Source organism: Halichoerus grypus, chromosome 1 (assembly GCF_964656455.1).
Source record: "Halichoerus grypus chromosome 1, mHalGry1.hap1.1, whole genome shotgun sequence".
Taxonomy (NCBI): Eukaryota; Metazoa; Chordata; class Mammalia; order Carnivora; family Phocidae; genus Halichoerus; species Halichoerus grypus.
In genome coordinates, this window is record NC_135712.1 from 207,816,454 (window position 1) to 207,833,352 (window position 16,899).

General features: G+C 57.8%; 1 protein-coding gene, 1 long non-coding RNA gene and 2 other non-coding genes across 6 annotated transcripts; 3 read left to right on the plus strand and 1 right to left on the minus strand.

Annotated features, from left to right (window-relative positions):
• On the plus strand, positions 1 to 15,798 carry TNPO2 (transportin 2). 3 transcript variants are annotated; one of them, XM_036110855.2, is made up of 25 exons: positions 1 to 110; positions 1,579 to 1,690; positions 2,353 to 2,428; positions 2,511 to 2,660; positions 4,663 to 4,769; positions 4,854 to 4,987; positions 5,064 to 5,145; positions 5,220 to 5,342; positions 5,448 to 5,566; positions 6,400 to 6,460; positions 6,561 to 6,726; positions 6,940 to 7,092; positions 9,185 to 9,410; positions 9,605 to 9,776; positions 10,240 to 10,326; positions 10,406 to 10,513; positions 10,614 to 10,772; positions 11,422 to 11,509; positions 11,696 to 11,794; positions 12,365 to 12,460; positions 12,721 to 12,826; positions 13,103 to 13,202; positions 13,283 to 13,357; positions 13,467 to 13,594; positions 13,677 to 15,798. In XM_036110855.2, exons 2-24 carry the CDS (start codon positions 1,592 to 1,594, stop codon positions 13,572 to 13,574), a joined length of 2,694 nt encoding a protein of 897 aa, XP_035966748.1. In that variant the 5' UTR covers positions 1 to 110; positions 1,579 to 1,591; the 3' UTR covers positions 13,575 to 13,594; positions 13,677 to 15,798. The 3 variants fall into 3 exon arrangements, with proteins under 3 accessions (XP_035966748.1, XP_035966749.1, XP_035966750.1); XM_036110856.2 differs by having other exon boundaries at positions 12,751 to 12,826; XM_036110857.2 differs by having other exon boundaries at positions 12,751 to 12,826; positions 13,467 to 13,568.
• LOC118547401 (small nucleolar RNA SNORD41) lies at positions 9,466 to 9,535 on the plus strand. Its single transcript, XR_004923076.1, has one exon. It is a non-coding gene; the product is annotated as a small nucleolar RNA SNORD41 (small nucleolar RNA).
• Positions 11,551 to 11,626, plus strand: LOC144380261 (small nucleolar RNA ZL2). The gene has a single exon (XR_013444269.1). It is a non-coding gene; the product is annotated as a small nucleolar RNA ZL2 (small nucleolar RNA).
• On the minus strand, positions 15,478 to 16,711 carry LOC118547397 (uncharacterized). The gene is made up of 2 exons (XR_004923074.2): positions 16,597 to 16,711; positions 15,478 to 15,899 (listed from the first exon to the last, which is right to left on the minus strand). It is a non-coding gene; the product is annotated as an uncharacterized LOC118547397 (long non-coding RNA).
• Positions 16,712 to 16,899: the final 188 nt, after the last annotated feature.

Genomic DNA, 16,899 nt, shown 5'->3' on the forward strand with positions numbered 1-16,899 from the left:
GGCCGCGTTTTTTTTTTTTTTTTTTCATTCCCTCTCTTTGGCTCCCTCCTTCCGCGCGAGTCTCAGGAGAAGCCGCAGCGCAAGGCGCCGCTGCTGCCACCCGGGGCCGGGTAAGTGGGCCTTACCCGAAGCCCGACCGGCTGGGCCCGGGCTTGCGTTGACCCCCGCGGGGCTCCGGGTCTGCGCCGCGCGCGGCCCGGCCGTCGGGGCCGCGCCTGACCGGGAAAGGCCGAGAACCCGGTTTGGGCCCCATTCGCGAGGCAGCGAGAGCGGGCCGGGGCGGGGGAGGGGGAAACCGAGCCGGGGTTAGGGGGTGGGGCCTCGGAGCCGGGCGAGACCCCGGTGCCTCGAGAATCGGGCCAGTGGGGCGGCTGGGGTCGGGCTGGAGGGGATCTGGGGGAAGCGCCTGGGGACTGCTTAGGGCCTGATTGGGGAATGTCATGAGGATCGGGTGTGTGTGGGGGGGATATTTAGGCGGGGCTTTGGTTGGATCTGGTTGGGGAAGGCCTCATTGAAAAGTTGGGGGTCTTCTTGGACCCTGACAGGGAGGGTCGTCAGACTTCGTTCTAGAGGGCTTTGCTGGGTCTGACTTCGAGGCGTCGCTAGGATCCGTTGGGGGGAATGCTCCGGGAGGTGTTCAGCCAGGCCTAACTGGGGGAAGCTGCAGAGATCGGACGAAGTGGGTTTCCACCTCGAGGTGGTGGGGGGCTTGGCCGAACTTGATTACGGGAAACAACAGAGATCCGCCAGCAGGAGTTAATGCTGACTGGGGCAGGAGGTGGGGGTGTGGGGGGGAAGACTTGGCCAGACCTGATTGGGGAAAGCGACAGGGACCTGTCCAGGGGTCATCTTTCACGGGGTGGGCGGGATTGGCTGGCTCTCATTCGGAGAGGCAACTCGGACCTGTCCGGGGATTGCTTCGGACCGGATTAAGGGGAATCTCTGGATGGAGACAGGCTAGGCCAAAAAGAGGAGCGTCTGGCGTCCGGTTCAGTTTGGAGGGACGGATTAGGGGAGGTGGCAGGGATCGGGACGATTGGAGCACCTTGGGACCGTGCATCTGGGAGGCTCAGTGACCAGACCGAGGCGGAGGAGGCGGCTGGGATCTGGCGGAGCTTGAGGGCTGGGTTTCGGAAAAAGAGGGTTCTTTGGGGGCCGTGTTTGGACCGGGGAGACCACGGGGACCGGGGCGCTATCGCGGTCTGGAGCAGGGCCCCTGGATGGACAGGTGGCTGGGGCCTTGCCTGGCGGCTGTGAGGCTGGCGGAAGCCGTAACGCCCGCAGCCGGGGGAGGCGGCATGGGCCGCCCTGGAACGAAAGCTTCGTGCTGGGACCGTTGAGGGCCGTGGCCCGCTTCCATATCCCCTCACCTGCGCTCCCGAGCCCGAGACTGCGCGGACGTGGATGGCGCAGCTGGCGGGGACCCCGCACTTGGGCTGGTGTGGATCGGCGGCCTCCGCCTGTCCGCCGAGGGCGCTCCCGTCGCGCTGCCGCTACAGCCACTTCCACGGGGGCTCAGCCCGGGCCTCACACGGGGCCCCCGGGACCCAGCTCTGACCCCAGCCCCTACCTCCGCAGCTCACCTTGCGCCATGGACTGGCAGCCAGATGAGCAGGGCCTGCAGCAGGTCCTGCAGCTGCTCAAAGACTCGCAGTCGCCCAACACAGCCACGCAGCGCATCGTGCAGGACGTATCCTTCCTTCCTTCCTTCCTTCCTTCCAGGCCTAGGGGGAACAGGGCAGACATCTGCAGCCCCTGAAGGCCAGAGGAAGGGGCTGACTCCCTAATTCCCAGACTCTCTTATGGCAGGAGCTAGCTTTGGCAGAGAATTGGGGATTAGAATTCTTGGGTCCCATTTCCAGAGGAAATGTGGCCCTGTGGGGGAGGGAAGGAACACGTTTGGCTGGCACTTAGTTTTTGTTTAGGTTTATGGTTAACATTTTTTTTTCCTGGTTGATGCTTAAAATAAGTTAAAGTTTAAGGTATTTAAACTATCAGCAAGTTTTACTTGAAAATATGGATTCCCTTCTTTTTTAAAAAAGCAGGCAACATGGGACTGTTCATGAGCAGGACCGAGGAGCAGCTGCCTTGGTCCGACAGCGCGGCCCTGCCAACCCTCTCCTGCTCCGGCCAGGTCTCCGAGAGTGGATGGGAAGCTCAGGTGTGCTCTTCCACCCGCTGGATGACTTTGGTGTGCCTGTAGCGCTGTGTTGTTCTGGCACGGGGGTTGACAGGGGGTCTCAGGAGCTGTCCGCCTGGTCCCAGTGGTCAGAAGGGCTTTTAGCTACATGACAGTAAGGGGACCCACCTGGGGAAGGCCCTTGTCTCCCAAGTCCCTTAACAACCTGGCAGAAACTCAAACAACTGAACCAGTTTCCCGACTTCAACAACTACCTGATCTTTGTCCTGACCAGACTCAAGTCGGAAGGTATGCTCCCAGTGCCCCTCCACTCAGGCGGGACCCCGCTTTCTCCTCTGTGCTCCCCTGACCCTCCGCCCTCCACCCCCAGATGAGCCAACTCGTTCCCTCAGTGGTCTCATCCTCAAGAACAACGTGAAGGCACATTACCAGAGCTTTCCGCCACCTGTGGCCGACTTCATCAAACAGGAGTGTCTCAACAACATTGGTGATGCCTCCTCACTCATCCGAGCTACCATAGGTGAGAGCGAGTGGCGCCCCAAGTCCTTACTCTCAGCGAAGGAGCTTTTCAGCGTGTTAAGGGTATCGATTCACTGACTACTCCAGTATCGTGGATGGTAGTACTGTTAGTATTGCCATTTTACAGATGAGGACACTGAGGCACAGAGATGTTAAGGGACTTACCTGGTAAGTAGCAGAGCTCAAAAGCGACCAGTGCAGGTCTAGTGCTTTGAACCACGCCCTCCTGAAGCAGCCATTCCCACTTTGGAGGCAGTCATTCCATGTCCAGAATTCTGTTTAGGTCCTGAGGGTGTAGCACATTAGAAGATGAGGGCCCCCCCAATCTTGTGGAGTTTGGTGTCTTCAGCTAATTCTCACCAATAATGATGAGGTGCAATGGGAGTTTGGTTTGCGTTTGGAGCCTTCCTGACTCCCGGAGGGCTGCCTGAGCGAGTTAACAGAAGGATAACTGAGAATTCTCCGGCAATTTCACCTCATGCGTCTTCGCTACTGAGAAACACCAACCCAGTTCTTTGTCATTGACTTGCTTTTTTTCCCCACCTTTACTGAGATGTAGTTGATATAAAACCGACTTATGTTTTTATTCTTTAACGTCAACTTTTAAAAGTTGCTTTTAGGAGAAAGTTGTATGTGACTTTTAAATGAAAAGATATTTGCATGGGGTAAAGGGAAGATAACCTTAAAAACGTGCACTGAAGACAGAAAAAGAGTATTAAATTTGAGCCAGATACGGGCTTGCTAGAAGTCCTGATCTTGGGGCCTGCTACCCTTAGCCCTGACAACACCCCCTGGGAGGCCAGCAGAAAGATCAGATTTACCAAGTTCACTAGATAGCCGGGTTCTGCTCTGAGTGTTTGAATTAAGGTATTGAAACTTCCAATAGTCCTAGGGGCCCGTGCTTTTATCCTCCATTGAGCCACAGAGAGGTCAGGCCATGTGGCCAAGGTCGCACAGACAGGGATGGGACTGGGACTGGGACTGGGACTGCACTCCCAGTCCTCACGGTCTCCCTACCGCAGGTAACGCCTTCCCCAGCAGAAGCAGGAGGCAGGGTCATCTGGAGAGATGGCAGGGCCAGCGTTACCCCTGCTGGGGAAACACTGCCACCTCCTGGCTTCCAGTACACTCTCTGCACCGCCCTCACCTGAATTCAGCTCAGCTGCCAGACCGCCTCTTGGCCCTCGCGCTGCACATGCCTATTGCAGGCCGCTCTTGGGCTTCTACTCAGCAGTACAAGTCTCCCCAGGGCTCTATGGGCTGTCACAACCTGCGCCTGTCATCTCTCAGCCCTCACCGCCTCCCACTTGCCACCCCCCCGCAGCCCGCTCTGCTCAGCCCCTCTGGCTCCTCACCCATCTTGGAGCACACTGGACCTGCCCTTGCCCCAGGCCTTCGCACCTGCCATTCCCTCTGCCTGGGATGCTCTTGCCCCCGGGAGTTGGATAGCTTGTCCCTCATCTCCTTCAGGTCTTTGCTCACATAGCAAGGTATCACCCGGGTGAGGCCTCCTCTGGCCACCCATCTTAAAATGGGGCGACTGGCTGACTTGGTCAGAAGAGCATGAGACTCTTGATCTCAGGGTCGTGAGTTCAAGCCCCACGTTGGGTGTAGAGATTGCTAAAAAAAAATTAATAAACTTAAATAAATAAAATTGCTGCCCTCAACCTCCGCCCTTGCCAGCCGTCTTTTCTGCTTTAACGCCCCCCCCCCTTAGCTTTCAGCATCTAGCCTCCCAGGTCTTTTGCTCATTTATTTTTACCTGGAAGCCTCTCTCACTAGACAAGCAGCCCCCAAGGGCAGGGATTTTGTGTTTAGTTCTGTGCTGCATCCCAGGGCCTGCAACGGAGCTGGCTTACAGTAAGCCTCAGAGGATCTCGAAAGGAGTGTGTAGGGCTTCTGGGGGACTGCGCCCGGACGGCCTGCGAGCCAGCGGAGCGCGTGCGCGGCAGGCCCGCACCTAGCACGCAGCCTGAGGCAGCGTCCTTTCCCGGCTGCCCCAGGCATTCTCATCACCACCATCGCTTCCAAGGGCGAGCTGCAGATGTGGCCCGAGCTGCTGCCCCAGCTGTGCAGCCTGCTCAACTCGGAGGATTACAACACCTGTGAGGTAGGTGACCAGCTGTGGCCCACCTGGGTGGGAGCTGGGGCGGGACTGGGGTTCACGGCTGCCTGCCCACTCCTCTCCACTCAGGGAGCCTTCGGAGCCCTGCAGAAGATCTGCGAAGACTCGTCTGAGCTCCTGGACAGTGATGCCCTCAACAGGCCGCTCAACATCATGATCCCCAAGTTCTTACAGTTCTTTAAGCACTGCAGCCCAAAGATCCGGTGGGTGTGGCTCCCTGGGGAGGGGGGCCTGGAGGGGGCGGGGCCAGGGTTGACCCAGGTGCCCACTCGCCGCCAGGTCCCACGCCATCGCCTGCGTGAACCAGTTCATCATGGACCGGGCCCAGGCGCTGATGGACAACATTGACACCTTCATCGAGGTGGGCTGCCGGGCCGGGGTTGAGCAGGGCAAGGGCCGAGGGCCGTGCTGCAGCTGATCCCACCTTCCCTGCAGCACCTGTTCGCCCTGGCCGTGGACGATGACCCTGAGGTGCGGAAGAACGTGTGCCGTGCCCTGGTGATGCTGCTGGAAGTGCGGATCGACAGGCTCATCCCCCACATGCACAGCATTATCCAGGTGTGCACCACCAAGGCAGGCCCAGGTGTTCTGTGGGGCGGGCGACAGGTGGGGAGGGCACCCCTAGCCGGGCCGGGCCTTAGCCTTTCTCCCACCCTGCCCTAGTACATGCTGCAGAGGACCCAGGACCACGATGAGAACGTGGCCCTGGAGGCCTGTGAGTTCTGGCTGACGCTGGCCGAGCAGCCCATCTGCAAGGAAGTCCTGGCCTCCCACCTGGTCCAGTGAGTGCCACCCCTGCCCTCTGCCCCACCTCTGCCTCCATCCCTCTCTGTGCTCTGCCTTCCCTCTGATTATCTCCTGTGTTACCCTCAGTCTGTGTTCTCTATCTCCGTTTACTTTCTATCCCTGTGTATGTTGATTTGGTAAGTGATAAGATAGTTTTTAATGACTTAAAAATTAGGTAAGTTATAGATGAAAAAAATGAAAAGTTGACAAAGGCTTTGGGCACAACTGGATCCAGGTGCTCAAAAGGATGTAAAAGACGTCTGTGTGATATCAGATCTACGCCCTCAGTGTTGCCTTTGCCGTCAGGCACGACCTTCCCCCTTGGTAGTGTTGGGGCCTTCTGCTACCTTCAAGCTTAGGAACCTCAGAGGAAAGAAATTCTCTCTCAACCGGTATCTCCAGCACAAGTCCTAGGGCTGACCCTCCTTGACCCACTTGGATCACTTGCCCATCCCTGAGTCGTGAATCAGTTTCCACCTCCCAAGTGCATGGGCTCCAGCTGGGGAGATGAGCTGCCCTGCCTATTTGCTCGTCTGACCTGGCCCATCCCAGGGAAGGGCCGTAAGTCCTCCTTGCCTTACAGTATGCTAGGGATCAGACACTGTTCTAAGCTTCTTGGTGTATTCAGAGTTCTGGAATTCTCTGAGTGGCCAGGTCTGGGTCAAGAACCCTCTTGTGGAGCCAGGAGTGGTGTCTGCTTTGTCCCGAGTCCCAGTGGCTAAAACTAGGTCAGGATAATACCCCTAAGTTCCCTACATTGCTCCTTGGCTCCTTGATGCTTCCCGCTCGGGGGCCCCTGCATCCCGATGAGCAGCCTCTCTCCCAACAGGTTGATCCCCATCCTGGTAAATGGAATGAAGTACTCAGAAATCGACATCATTCTGCTCAAGGTCAGTCAGGGCCCACCGCCGGGCATAAACGGGCAGGTGAGGGCTGGGGCATTGAGGCTGGGTTTCCCAGTGGTGCTTAGTGATCTGCCCGGCCCCATAGGGGGACGTGGAGGAGGACGAGGCAGTCCCCGACAGTGAGCAGGACATCAAGCCACGTTTCCATAAGTCCCGCACAGTGACGCTGCCCCATGAGGCTGAGCGGCCTGATGGCTCAGAGGACGCAGAGGATGATGATGATGACGATGCTTTGTCCGACTGGAATCTGAGTGCGTGGCCCGGCCTGTGGGGGCTGGGTGGTGGTGGGGGAAGGCAGCAAGCCCAGGGGCTGCCTCTCGGGAGGTGATGAGAGACCTACTCAGAGCAGATCGTGAAGATTCTAATCATGATCTCTGATCCTGGGGAGGTGCAGTCTAGGAGGCTGGCAGCCTGTCCAAAGGGCCTCCCTGAGCCTGCCCCCACATTTCCCCTCCCCATCCCAGGGAAGTGCTCGGCAGCTGCGCTGGACGTCCTGGCCAACGTCTTCCGGGAGGAACTGCTGCCCCACCTACTCCCCCTGCTCAAGGGCCTCCTCTTCCACCCTGAGTGGGTGGTCAAAGAGTCAGGCATCCTGGTGCTGGGCGCCATCGCTGAGGGTGAGTGCCCCACTGGCGTGGTCGGGCCCGACCTCGGAGCCCCGTGCTGGCAGGAGACGGCGGAGCTGCTCCGGGCCGGGCTGTGTCGTGTAGCCCGGCGGACCCCAGCCGCAGGTTCTCTCTCAGAGGCCTGCTCAGCCCCCACCAAACAGCTCGCGGATTTGAATCTCTTCCTCGGCCTCTGGGCCTGAATGGAACCCCCAGGCCCCACGATGCAGGCCCTCCCTTTAATTCTCACAGACAGCAGTTCTGTGGGTTGTCGGCACAGTTACGGCTTCGGCGATAACCACGGGCAGCCCACCTGATGAGGTGGGGGTGCATAGATGGGGAGACTGGGGGGCCGAGAGATTTATACCACTTCCCCGGCCACCCATGGTGCAGCTGGGTGAACGGGAATATGAACGTGTTGCCCGCGTCACTCGTGACCACCTCAGCATCCAGGCCTGTCATAGAAGGTTCAGACCCGGCAGCAGGAGCCTCCACCCTGGAGAGCTTTTAAAATTTATTCAAGGAAAGGTTTCCTTATATAATAAGCACAGTGTGTGTTACGGTAACATGTGTGCGTATGTTAACGGGCTTCACGAGGTGGGAAAAGATTTTTTTTTTAAAGATTTTATTTATTTATTTGACAGAGAGAGACACAGCCAGAGAGGGAACACAAGCAGGGGGAGTGGGAGAGGGAGAAGCAGGCTTCCCGCAGAGCAGGGAGTCCGATGTGGGGCTCGATCCCAGGACCCTGAGACCACAACCTGAGCTGAAGGCAGACACTAAACCAACTGAGCCACCCAGGCGCCCCTGTTCACAGTTTTTTTTTTTTTTTTTAAAGATTTTATTTATTTATTTGACAGAGAGAGAGACAGTGAGAGAGAAAACACAAGCAGGGGGAGTGGGAGAGGGAGAAGCAGGCTTCCCACGGAGCAGGGAACCTGATGCGGGGCTCGATCCTAGGACTCTGGGATCATGACCTGAGCCGAAGGCAGACGCTTAACGACTGAGCCACCCAGGCGCCCCTGTTCACAGTTTTTTTTAAAAAAAGATGAAAAATAGAAAACTCTCAAACATCCAAGAAATGTTTCAAAAGAAAAGTATTTGGGGTGCCTGGCTGGCTCAGTCAGTGGAGCGTGCAACTCTTGGTCTTGGGGTTGTGAGTTCGAGCCCCACATTGGGTGTAGAGCTTAAGTTTGTTTGTTTGTTTATTTATTTATTTATTTATAAAGATTTTATTTATTTGAGAGAGACAGAATGAGAAACAGAGAGCATGAGAGGGAGGAGGGTCAGAGGGAGAAGCAGACTCCCCGCTGAGCAGGGAGCCCGATGCGGGACTCGATCACAGGATCCTGGGATCGCAGCCTGAGCCGAAGGCAGCCGCCTAACTGACTGAGCCATCCAGGCGTCCCTAGAGCTTAAGTTTAAAAAAAAAAAAAAAGGAAAGAGGGGTGCCTGCGTGGCTCAGTTGGTTGAGTGTCCAACTCTTGATCTCAGCTCAGGCCTTAATCTCAGGGTCCTGAGTTCAAGCCCCGTGCTGGGCTCCACGCTGGGCATGCAGCCTACTTAAAAAAATAAATACAATAAAGAAATAAAAAATAAATAAAATTTTAAAAATTGAAAGAAAAGTACTTTCTGTCCATTTTGGTCACTGTGCTGCCTCTGAATTCATGAGTGACCGTGGCAGGTGGCGCCGATGGAGGGGAAAGGCTGGTTCTGATGCTGCCTCCCATCCTGGCCCTGCCTTCCGCCGTTTCTTTTTTTTTTTTTTTTTTTTAAAGATTTTATTTATTTATCTGAGAGAGAGAGAGCACATGAGAGGGGGGAGGGTCAGAGGGAGAAGCAGACTCCCTGCTGAGCAGGGAGCCTGATGCGGGACTCGATCCTGGGACTCCAGGATCATGACCTGAGCCAAAGGCAGTCGCTTAACCAACTGACCCATCCAGGTACCCCCTTCCGCCGTTTCTGTGACTGAGCCATTGTTTCTGTGGTTTTCCCTCCCAGCCTTAGTATCCCCGTCCCGTCCCCCGGCCCTTAGATGCCGCTGAGCTCTCCCAGGAGGGTGGCTGTGGCCGGGCTCAGGCTTGCCCTGTGCTGGTCCTTGCAGGCTGCATGCAGGGCATGGTGCCCTACCTGCCGGAGCTGATCCCGCACCTCATCCAGTGCCTGTCGGACAAGAAGGCTCTGGTCCGCTCCATCGCCTGCTGGACGCTGAGCCGCTACGCCCACTGGGTGGTCAGCCAGCCGCCCGACATGCACCTCAAGCCTCTGATGACAGAGCTGCTCAAGCGCATCCTGGATGGCAACAAGAGGGTGCAGGAGGCGGCCTGCAGGTGACCTTCGACACCTGGCCCCACAGCCCCCACCCCTGCCCCACCGGCTGCCTTCTGGGAAGTGATGACACTCATGTCCCTTGACATCACGCTGATTTCTCACGTATTCGTACTGGCTGATCCCAGGGGCGTGCCTTCCCCCCCCCAGGCCCAGCCCCCCCGTGGCCACCCACTGACCCCCTTCCCCACTGCAGCGCCTTCGCCACCCTGGAGGAGGAGGCCTGTACAGAGCTGGTGCCCTACCTCAGCTATATCCTGGACACCCTCGTCTTCGCCTTCGGCAAGTACCAGCACAAGAACCTGCTCATCCTCTACGACGCCATCGGCACCCTGGCCGACTCTGTGGGCCACCACCTCAACCAGCCGGTGAGACCCCACAGCGTCTCCCTCTCGAGCCTCATGCCCCTCTGCATCCAGTGACCTGGCGGCCACCCCGTGTTGCACGCCAGGGACCTGGGCATGACCTCAACAGGCAGGCAGACAGACTCAGCCCCTGCCCTCGCCCTGCTCCCAGTCTAGTGGGGGAGACAGACAGTTTTGAGACAGCGTGGTAAGTGCTGTGCTGGGGAAGCTCAGGGGCCTGCAGGAGTGGGGAGCTGCTGACCCTGGCCGAGCGGGGTGGGCGGGGCTCGGGACGGAGAGAAGGGAAGGGACAAGATGGGCCTGGAGGTCTGGCTGGATGGCAAGGCCTCGGAGGGCCCCATGAGCCCCAGCAAGGAGCTCGGACTTCATCACTGAGGCAGTAGGTGCCTCTGAGTCACGGGGAGCCCCGCTGGTGCCAGGCTGCTCCCCCACCCCCAGGAGCCCCAACTTCACGCTCCCTCTCCAGGAATACATCCAGAAGCTGATGCCTCCACTGATCCAGAAGTGGAACGAGCTCAAGGATGAAGACAAGGACCTCTTCCCTCTGCTGGAGGTGGGTGGGCTCCCGGACCTCTCCCAAAGCCTTGCTCCACCCTTCCCGAATTCACCTCTCCTGCCCTCCTCCCGACCAGTGCCTGTCATCGGTGGCCACTGCCCTGCAGAGTGGCTTCCTGCCCTACTGCGAGCCCGTCTACCAGCGCTGTGTCACCCTGGTGCAGAAGACTCTGGCCCAGGCCATGGTGAGCATCTCACCACCCCTGCCCCACCGCCCGCTCCTCTGCGGCTGCCCTCGCCCGGGCCCACTGCCCTGACCTGCCCGCCCGCCCTGTATGTGCCCAGATGTACAGCCAGCACCCTGAGCAGTACGAGGCCCCTGACAAGGACTTCATGATTGTGGCGCTGGACCTGCTCAGTGGCCTGGCTGAGGGCCTGGGTGGCCACGTGGAACAGCTGGTGGCCCGCAGCAACATCATGACACTGCTCTTCCAGTGTATGCAGGTGGGTGGGCCCCTTGCAAACCCTCCGACTGCAGGGAAGCCCTCCGGCAGCCCATGCGGGCCACCCTGGGGTGACTCGGGGCCCTGGTGGCGCCCAGAGGACATCTGGAGAAAGGGACCCACTGGGGGCGAGGGTGGGGGAAGCTTGTACTTCTTTTAAAAAGTGATTTAAGTAAGACGTGAGTCAAATCTCATTGAATAAGCTAACAATGTAGAAAATTTAAAAGAGGAACGAGGGGCCCCTGGCCGGCTTAGTCGGTGAAGATTGTGACTCTTGATCTGGGGGTCGTGAGTTGTAGCCCCACGTTGGGCATGGGAATTACTTAAAAAAAAAAATTAGAAGAAGGAAATATGAAAGCAGAAGCCCTTCCAGCTTTACACACGTGCATGCCCAGTGTGTTAGGATGGTTAGGCCTGCTCCCTGCCGTAGCAGTATCCCGAGCAGGGCAGGGGTACACTATGGCTCAGTGTGCCCCAAGTCCCAGATTTACAGATGGGGCCTGTGATGGGAAGTGACAGGGTCAGGCCGTGCCCCAGGGACTGCTCCCCCAGCTTCCCAGCCCTGAGGGATTAGTTGGGACCCCAGCTGGTTGGGGGGCAGGGAGCCTTGCCACACTGACCCTGCTCTGACACCCCCCCCCCCCCCCCAGGACTCAATGCCTGAGGTCCGGCAGAGCTCCTTCGCGCTCCTGGGAGATCTCACCAAAGCCTGCTTCATCCACGTCAAGCCCTGTATCGGTAGGACGCCCATCTTGTCGTGACCCCATGACCCTAGCTCTGGCCTCAAATGATGGAGAAATGACTTTGGGAGGACAGTGACCAAACTGGGTTGTATTCGTACTGTCTGATGGGGTCTGCCCAGCCAGGTCCAGGAGCTCACCCTGGCTGGCCCTCCTGCTCAGCACTCCTCCTTCTCCCCACCAGCTGAGTTCATGCCCATCCTGGGCACCAACCTGAACCCTGAGTTCATCTCTGTCTGCAACAATGCCACCTGGGCCATTGGCGAGATCTGCATGCAGATGGGTGAGTGCCCTGCATCTCCCCCCTCGCTGGCCTGTTCCCTGCTGGGGGCAGGACCTGGGCTCCGCCTGACAGGTCCCCCGTAAGAGAGCCCTGGGCCTTCTTGAGGATCGCTGCAGTTGGGTGTGCAAGAAGACATCTCTGAGTCGTTTCCTCAGGGATCCTGCCAAATGGCTGAAAGGGCACCTGTGGTTGGTTTTTCTAAAGAGGCCAAACAGGAGGCCTATTCTGATTGGATTGTTTGTGACCTCCCACCCCGTGCAGTTGGTTGAAAGGCCCACTGGGATTGGTGGGGAGATTTTGGCCGCTTCCTCCCTTCTCTCCACCCCCCCCCCCCCCCGGGGAATCTGGGTAATGTGGTCTAACCCTGGTGTTGAGCAATGACTTCAGGGAAGCTTCTGGTGTTTGGAAGGTGTGGGTCTGTCCCTGGTTGGCCACGGGTCCTGAGCCGGGCACCAGCTGGAGAATGTTCTTTGTTCCCTCACTGGGTGCAGTTGGCCAATGTCTGGATGCAGCTGGGGGTCAGCATGGGTGGTATGGGCTCTGCGGGCCTCTGACCAACTGGTCCCCCAGGGGCGGAGATGCAGCCCTACGTACAGATGGTCCTCAACAACCTGGTGGAGATCATCAACCGGCCCAACACACCCAAGACGCTGCTGGAAAACACAGGTGGGCACCAGGCCTGAGCAGTTGCTGTCCCCTTACCTGGGATTGGGCTTCCCAGCTGGGAGGGTAGTGGTGAAGAGACTTCGGGAAAGAACCAGGGAAGGTGTCTGGAAAGACCTGGAAGGGGTTCTGGGAAGAGCCCCGGGGAAGATGCCTCGGGGAGACCCTGGTTGGGCCTATTCCCTTGGGGCCCACGGGGCGGGGCTGGTGCCTCGTGCCAGAGGCCCCGCCACGTACCGTCCCGGGGCCGCTCGGGGTTGCAGGTCGCCTGACGAGTCCCTCTGCCATTCCAGCCATCACCATCGGCCGCCTGGGCTACGTGTGCCCACAGGAGGTGGCACCCATGCTGCAGCAGTTCATCCGGCCCTGGTGTGTGCCCCCCCCCCCCCCCACCATGTGGGGCCTGCGTCTGGTGGGCTGGGCAGCAGGGCGGGGGTGGGGGAGGGCGGGCCGGAACTGCTCCCTTGTCTGTGTCCACCCCCAGATGCCCATCCCAGCCCATCACCTGCTGAAACCCCCCCCACCCCACGTAGATAACGTGTCCCACCCCAGCCCCGCTGACCTGCTGCTCCCCACTGCCCCCCACAGATGCCCATCCTGCCCCAGCCCCACCAGCTGACTGCCTGCCGCTCACCTCCCCCACAGGTGCACGTCCCTCAGGAATATCAGGGACAACGAGGAGAAGGATTCAGCCTTCCGAGGCATCTGCATGATGATAGGCGTCAACCCCGGGGGCGTCGTGCAGGTTGGGGCAGCTGGGGCTCGGAGGGAAGGTGCTGGGGCAGGGCTCGGGCAGCCCCTCACACAGGACCTGTCACGTTTCAGGACTTTATTTTCTTCTGCGACGCTGTAGCCTCCTGGGTGAGCCCGAAGGATGACCTTCGGGACATGTTTTATAAGGTGAGCTCCTGGGAGGCAGTGGCGGGGGGCGAGGGGGCGCCTCTGGGGAGAGAGGCTGCCTTCAGACGGCTCCACGCTGGGGCGCGCCTCACCCCCCGCCTCCCCGCAGATTCTCCACGGCTTCAAAGACCAAGTTGGGGAGGAGAACTGGCAGCAGTTCTCAGAGCAGTTCCCGCCTCTGCTCAAGGAGAGGTTGGCTGCCTTCTACGGGGTCTAGACGAGCGTCACGACTGCCAGGTGAGGAGGCTGCGCGCCGGCGGGCCGTTGCTGTTGGGGGGGGGTGGGGGGTGCAGGCCCTGACCCCCGCCTCTCTCCACAGGTTTCTGTCTGCGTCGTTGGAGGGGTTGCTGGGGAGCGCGCTGCGTCCAGAAGTCGCCGTGCCCTGGTCGAGGGGGGTTAGGGAGGAGTGAGCGGGACCCAAATCCAGACGCCTTCCCCGTCCACCTACCTGCCATGAGTGTGTGTGGCCTGGCGGCCAGCGGGCAGGTGGGTGGGGTCTCCACACTCATCCTACAAACAGGGGAGGGGGGGTGGGACTTCTTGGCAGCAAGGGCCCTTTGCTCTCAGTCGGGGTCACCTCTGGCAGCCCATTTGGGCCAGCCTCGCGGGAGGGAAGATTCAACACGGCCGAGCGATTCCGGCTTAGGCTGAGGCAAGGGGAAAGCAGGCGGGGAGGGGGGTCCTTGTAGAGACACGTACGCTCACACGTACACCCGCGGACACACGCATGTACGGCGCTGCAGCCAGCCAGGCTGGGCCGGTCGCCCCACCATTTCCCCGACTGCATGGAGACAGTAGAATTAGTGAACCCCTGAGTTAACCCGTGAGGCCTTCCGTGTAACCTGCATCTAGAGTTTAAGAAGCTTCTGCTGTTTTGCCGGCATTGGTGACTGGGGAGGGCTGGGTGGGGTGGGGGCCTCCGCCGGGCCCCTGGGGCGGGGGAAGAGGACGGCCGTCTCCGGGCCGCCAAGTCAGCACGCGCACGCTTCGGGATCTGCTCCGCACACTTCCTGCCAGCTCGGTGGCAGCCACAGCCTGCGTGGCCCCGTTCCTTGCTCGGTCCCAGCCAGAAGAGCGGGGACGGCCAGAGGGGCTGGGTCTGGCCAGAGGTTGCCCTTTCTTCTCCCCTCCCCCCCCCCCCCCCAGCAGCTGTGCTCCAGTGACTTTTGAAGACGCTGGGCCAGGGCCTTTTTCCTGAAGAGAGCTGGGGGCAGCCAGAGCTGCTGACCCCTACCCCCTGTGTCTCTCCATAAGCAAGTCTGTTTCAAGGGCGGCCCGTTTCTCTGTGCTTCTGAGAGCCCTCCTGTCAGGTTCCAGCCTGAGTTTTAACTTGAGGGCTGCGGCCGGGGCCTTTAACCGATGGGGGACAGAGGATGAAAGCTTATGCTCTGCCAGCAAGAAGGAAATGAAGCGCTTTGGAGGAGGAGAACGTGGTACACCCCCTGACCCCACTCTCTGTCCCTGGGGCTTCCTGTTCATCACAACTCCCAGTGGGCTACAAGACCCCACCAGACGGGGCAGTGATTCTAGGGGACCTTCTGGGATTGGTTGGGGATGCAGTCACGGTGTGGGAGGCACTCCTAGAGGGGGGGTGTGGTTACTTCCCAGTTGGCCTCAAAACTGAACCGGGCCCTGCAGCCCCCTTAGTGTTTTCCTTTTTCTCCTCCCCTACTTTTACTTTTCTGGGGGCCCCTTTGGGAGTTTTGTGGGGCTTTGACTGGATTCCTACAGCCTGGGGCTTGTTCTGTTCATCCTGCAGGGCCCTGGACCCAATCCCATCATAGCCCTGTGTCTTCCCCAGACAGGGTCAGGCCCTGCCTCTATTCCGAGGGGCACTTGGTGCACATTCCATAAACTCCACTGGCTTCCCTACCCTGTGAAACTCCAGCAGGTCTCTGGAAGCCATTTGTTTAAAAAAAAAAAAAAAAAAAAAAGGAAAAAAAAAAAAGAAAAAAAAATTAGGTACCATTTAATTTTCTGGTAATCCAGTTCTTTGGAGCATCCTCTGCTGGGTCTTGGGGTTTGTGGATAGATTGGGTGTCTGATGGGATTGGTAACCCCTTCTCCACCCAGGATGGGGGGGCTCCAGCCACCTTCAGGGAAGGGGAGCCTGGTTCTAGTTTTCTTTCTTTTCTTCTTCTTCTTCTTTTTTTTTTTTTTTAAAGAAAACTATTTAATTTTTTAATTTATTTTTGGTTGATTTTTGCACAACGAAGTTTCAGCTTCTCAACCCTCTCCCCTGCCCAGGGCTGCGGACCCTGACTGGCCTCGATCTGCAGTCCCTCTTTGTCCCACATCCCTCCTTCCCCCTCACCCTCTTCCTCCTACGGGCTCCAGGGTCTGTCCATTTGTTACTGTGCTGTGCTGGGGACTGGCGCCGAGGTGGCGTGAGATTCCACTTGTGTAGAACTTTGTTGAGTAAAGATCAGTTTCTTGTGAAACCGTTGGTCTCCATCTGGCCTCCTGTATCCTTGGCTTTGGCAGTAGAGAAGAGATCTGGAGGGGGGCTTGGGACGCCTTAGAAATGGGGATGCCCAGGACTCTATGAAATAATTCAGGAGTAGGGAAATAAGTAAGCAATTAACCAGGCACATTTCTTGGGACCCCAAGCCTCTCACTTTTCTTCCTAGTAAAATGGGAAGCTGAATGTGAACGACAAAGATTGAATGTAACATATACGTGTCGTGTGTCCCATGGAATGTAATTACAGCTCACTGAACGTCTTGAGCTCAATTTAAAAGGGAGCCATTAGTGTTACAGCCCAGGTTCAAGATCCCCATCTGCCTTAGACTAAACTAAGGGGCAGAGTCTTGCAGCACTCTCATCTTTGGCTAACCTCACAACTCTGGGTCACTGGGCAGGTCAGACATTTTTGTAGGAAGCTTAGCACTTGGCCTGTGGGAGGTGTAATAAGTATGAGACAGTTACTGAGGCAAATGAGAAATTGCGAAGTTCTTGGGACACACAGCCTCAGAATAAAATCTTGTTGCAACCTCAACAGGGCCAAAGGTCCCCTGCATCGACTTGGGAAAACAAACAAAAAGCTGACATTGCCATATATCCAGCATTCATTCGACAAATGTGTACGTTTTAGTAAGGGGATAGGAAATAAACAGCGGAACAGTGATATGTCCCATAGAGAAAAGGTGGGGAGGGAAGAGAGAACGTTGGTAAAATGGTCGTCTTTACAGTAGAGTACTGTGAGAAGGCCTCACTGCTTAGGTGATAACTGAGCATACCTGGGTATCTGAAGAGGCAGAACGGCAAGTGCTCTCAGACATTTATATGGATCGGTTAATGCCTTGCTCAAAAGACAGTTTCAGTAAATAAGAGATAAGGAGGATTTTTAGGTCATTTAGGAGAATCTGAGGCTCCGCGGTACAACCGCACATTTCTGCCCCCGGAAGGAAAGACAGGAGCTGGAATCCCTATATGGCCCAGACTGCGAACTCCGAGGGACTGCATGTCTAAGCTCAGTGCCACCTGTGAGAGGTGCCTTTGACAGAGCCGCGTCAAACCTGAGTCAGGTGCCTGTTTAACAA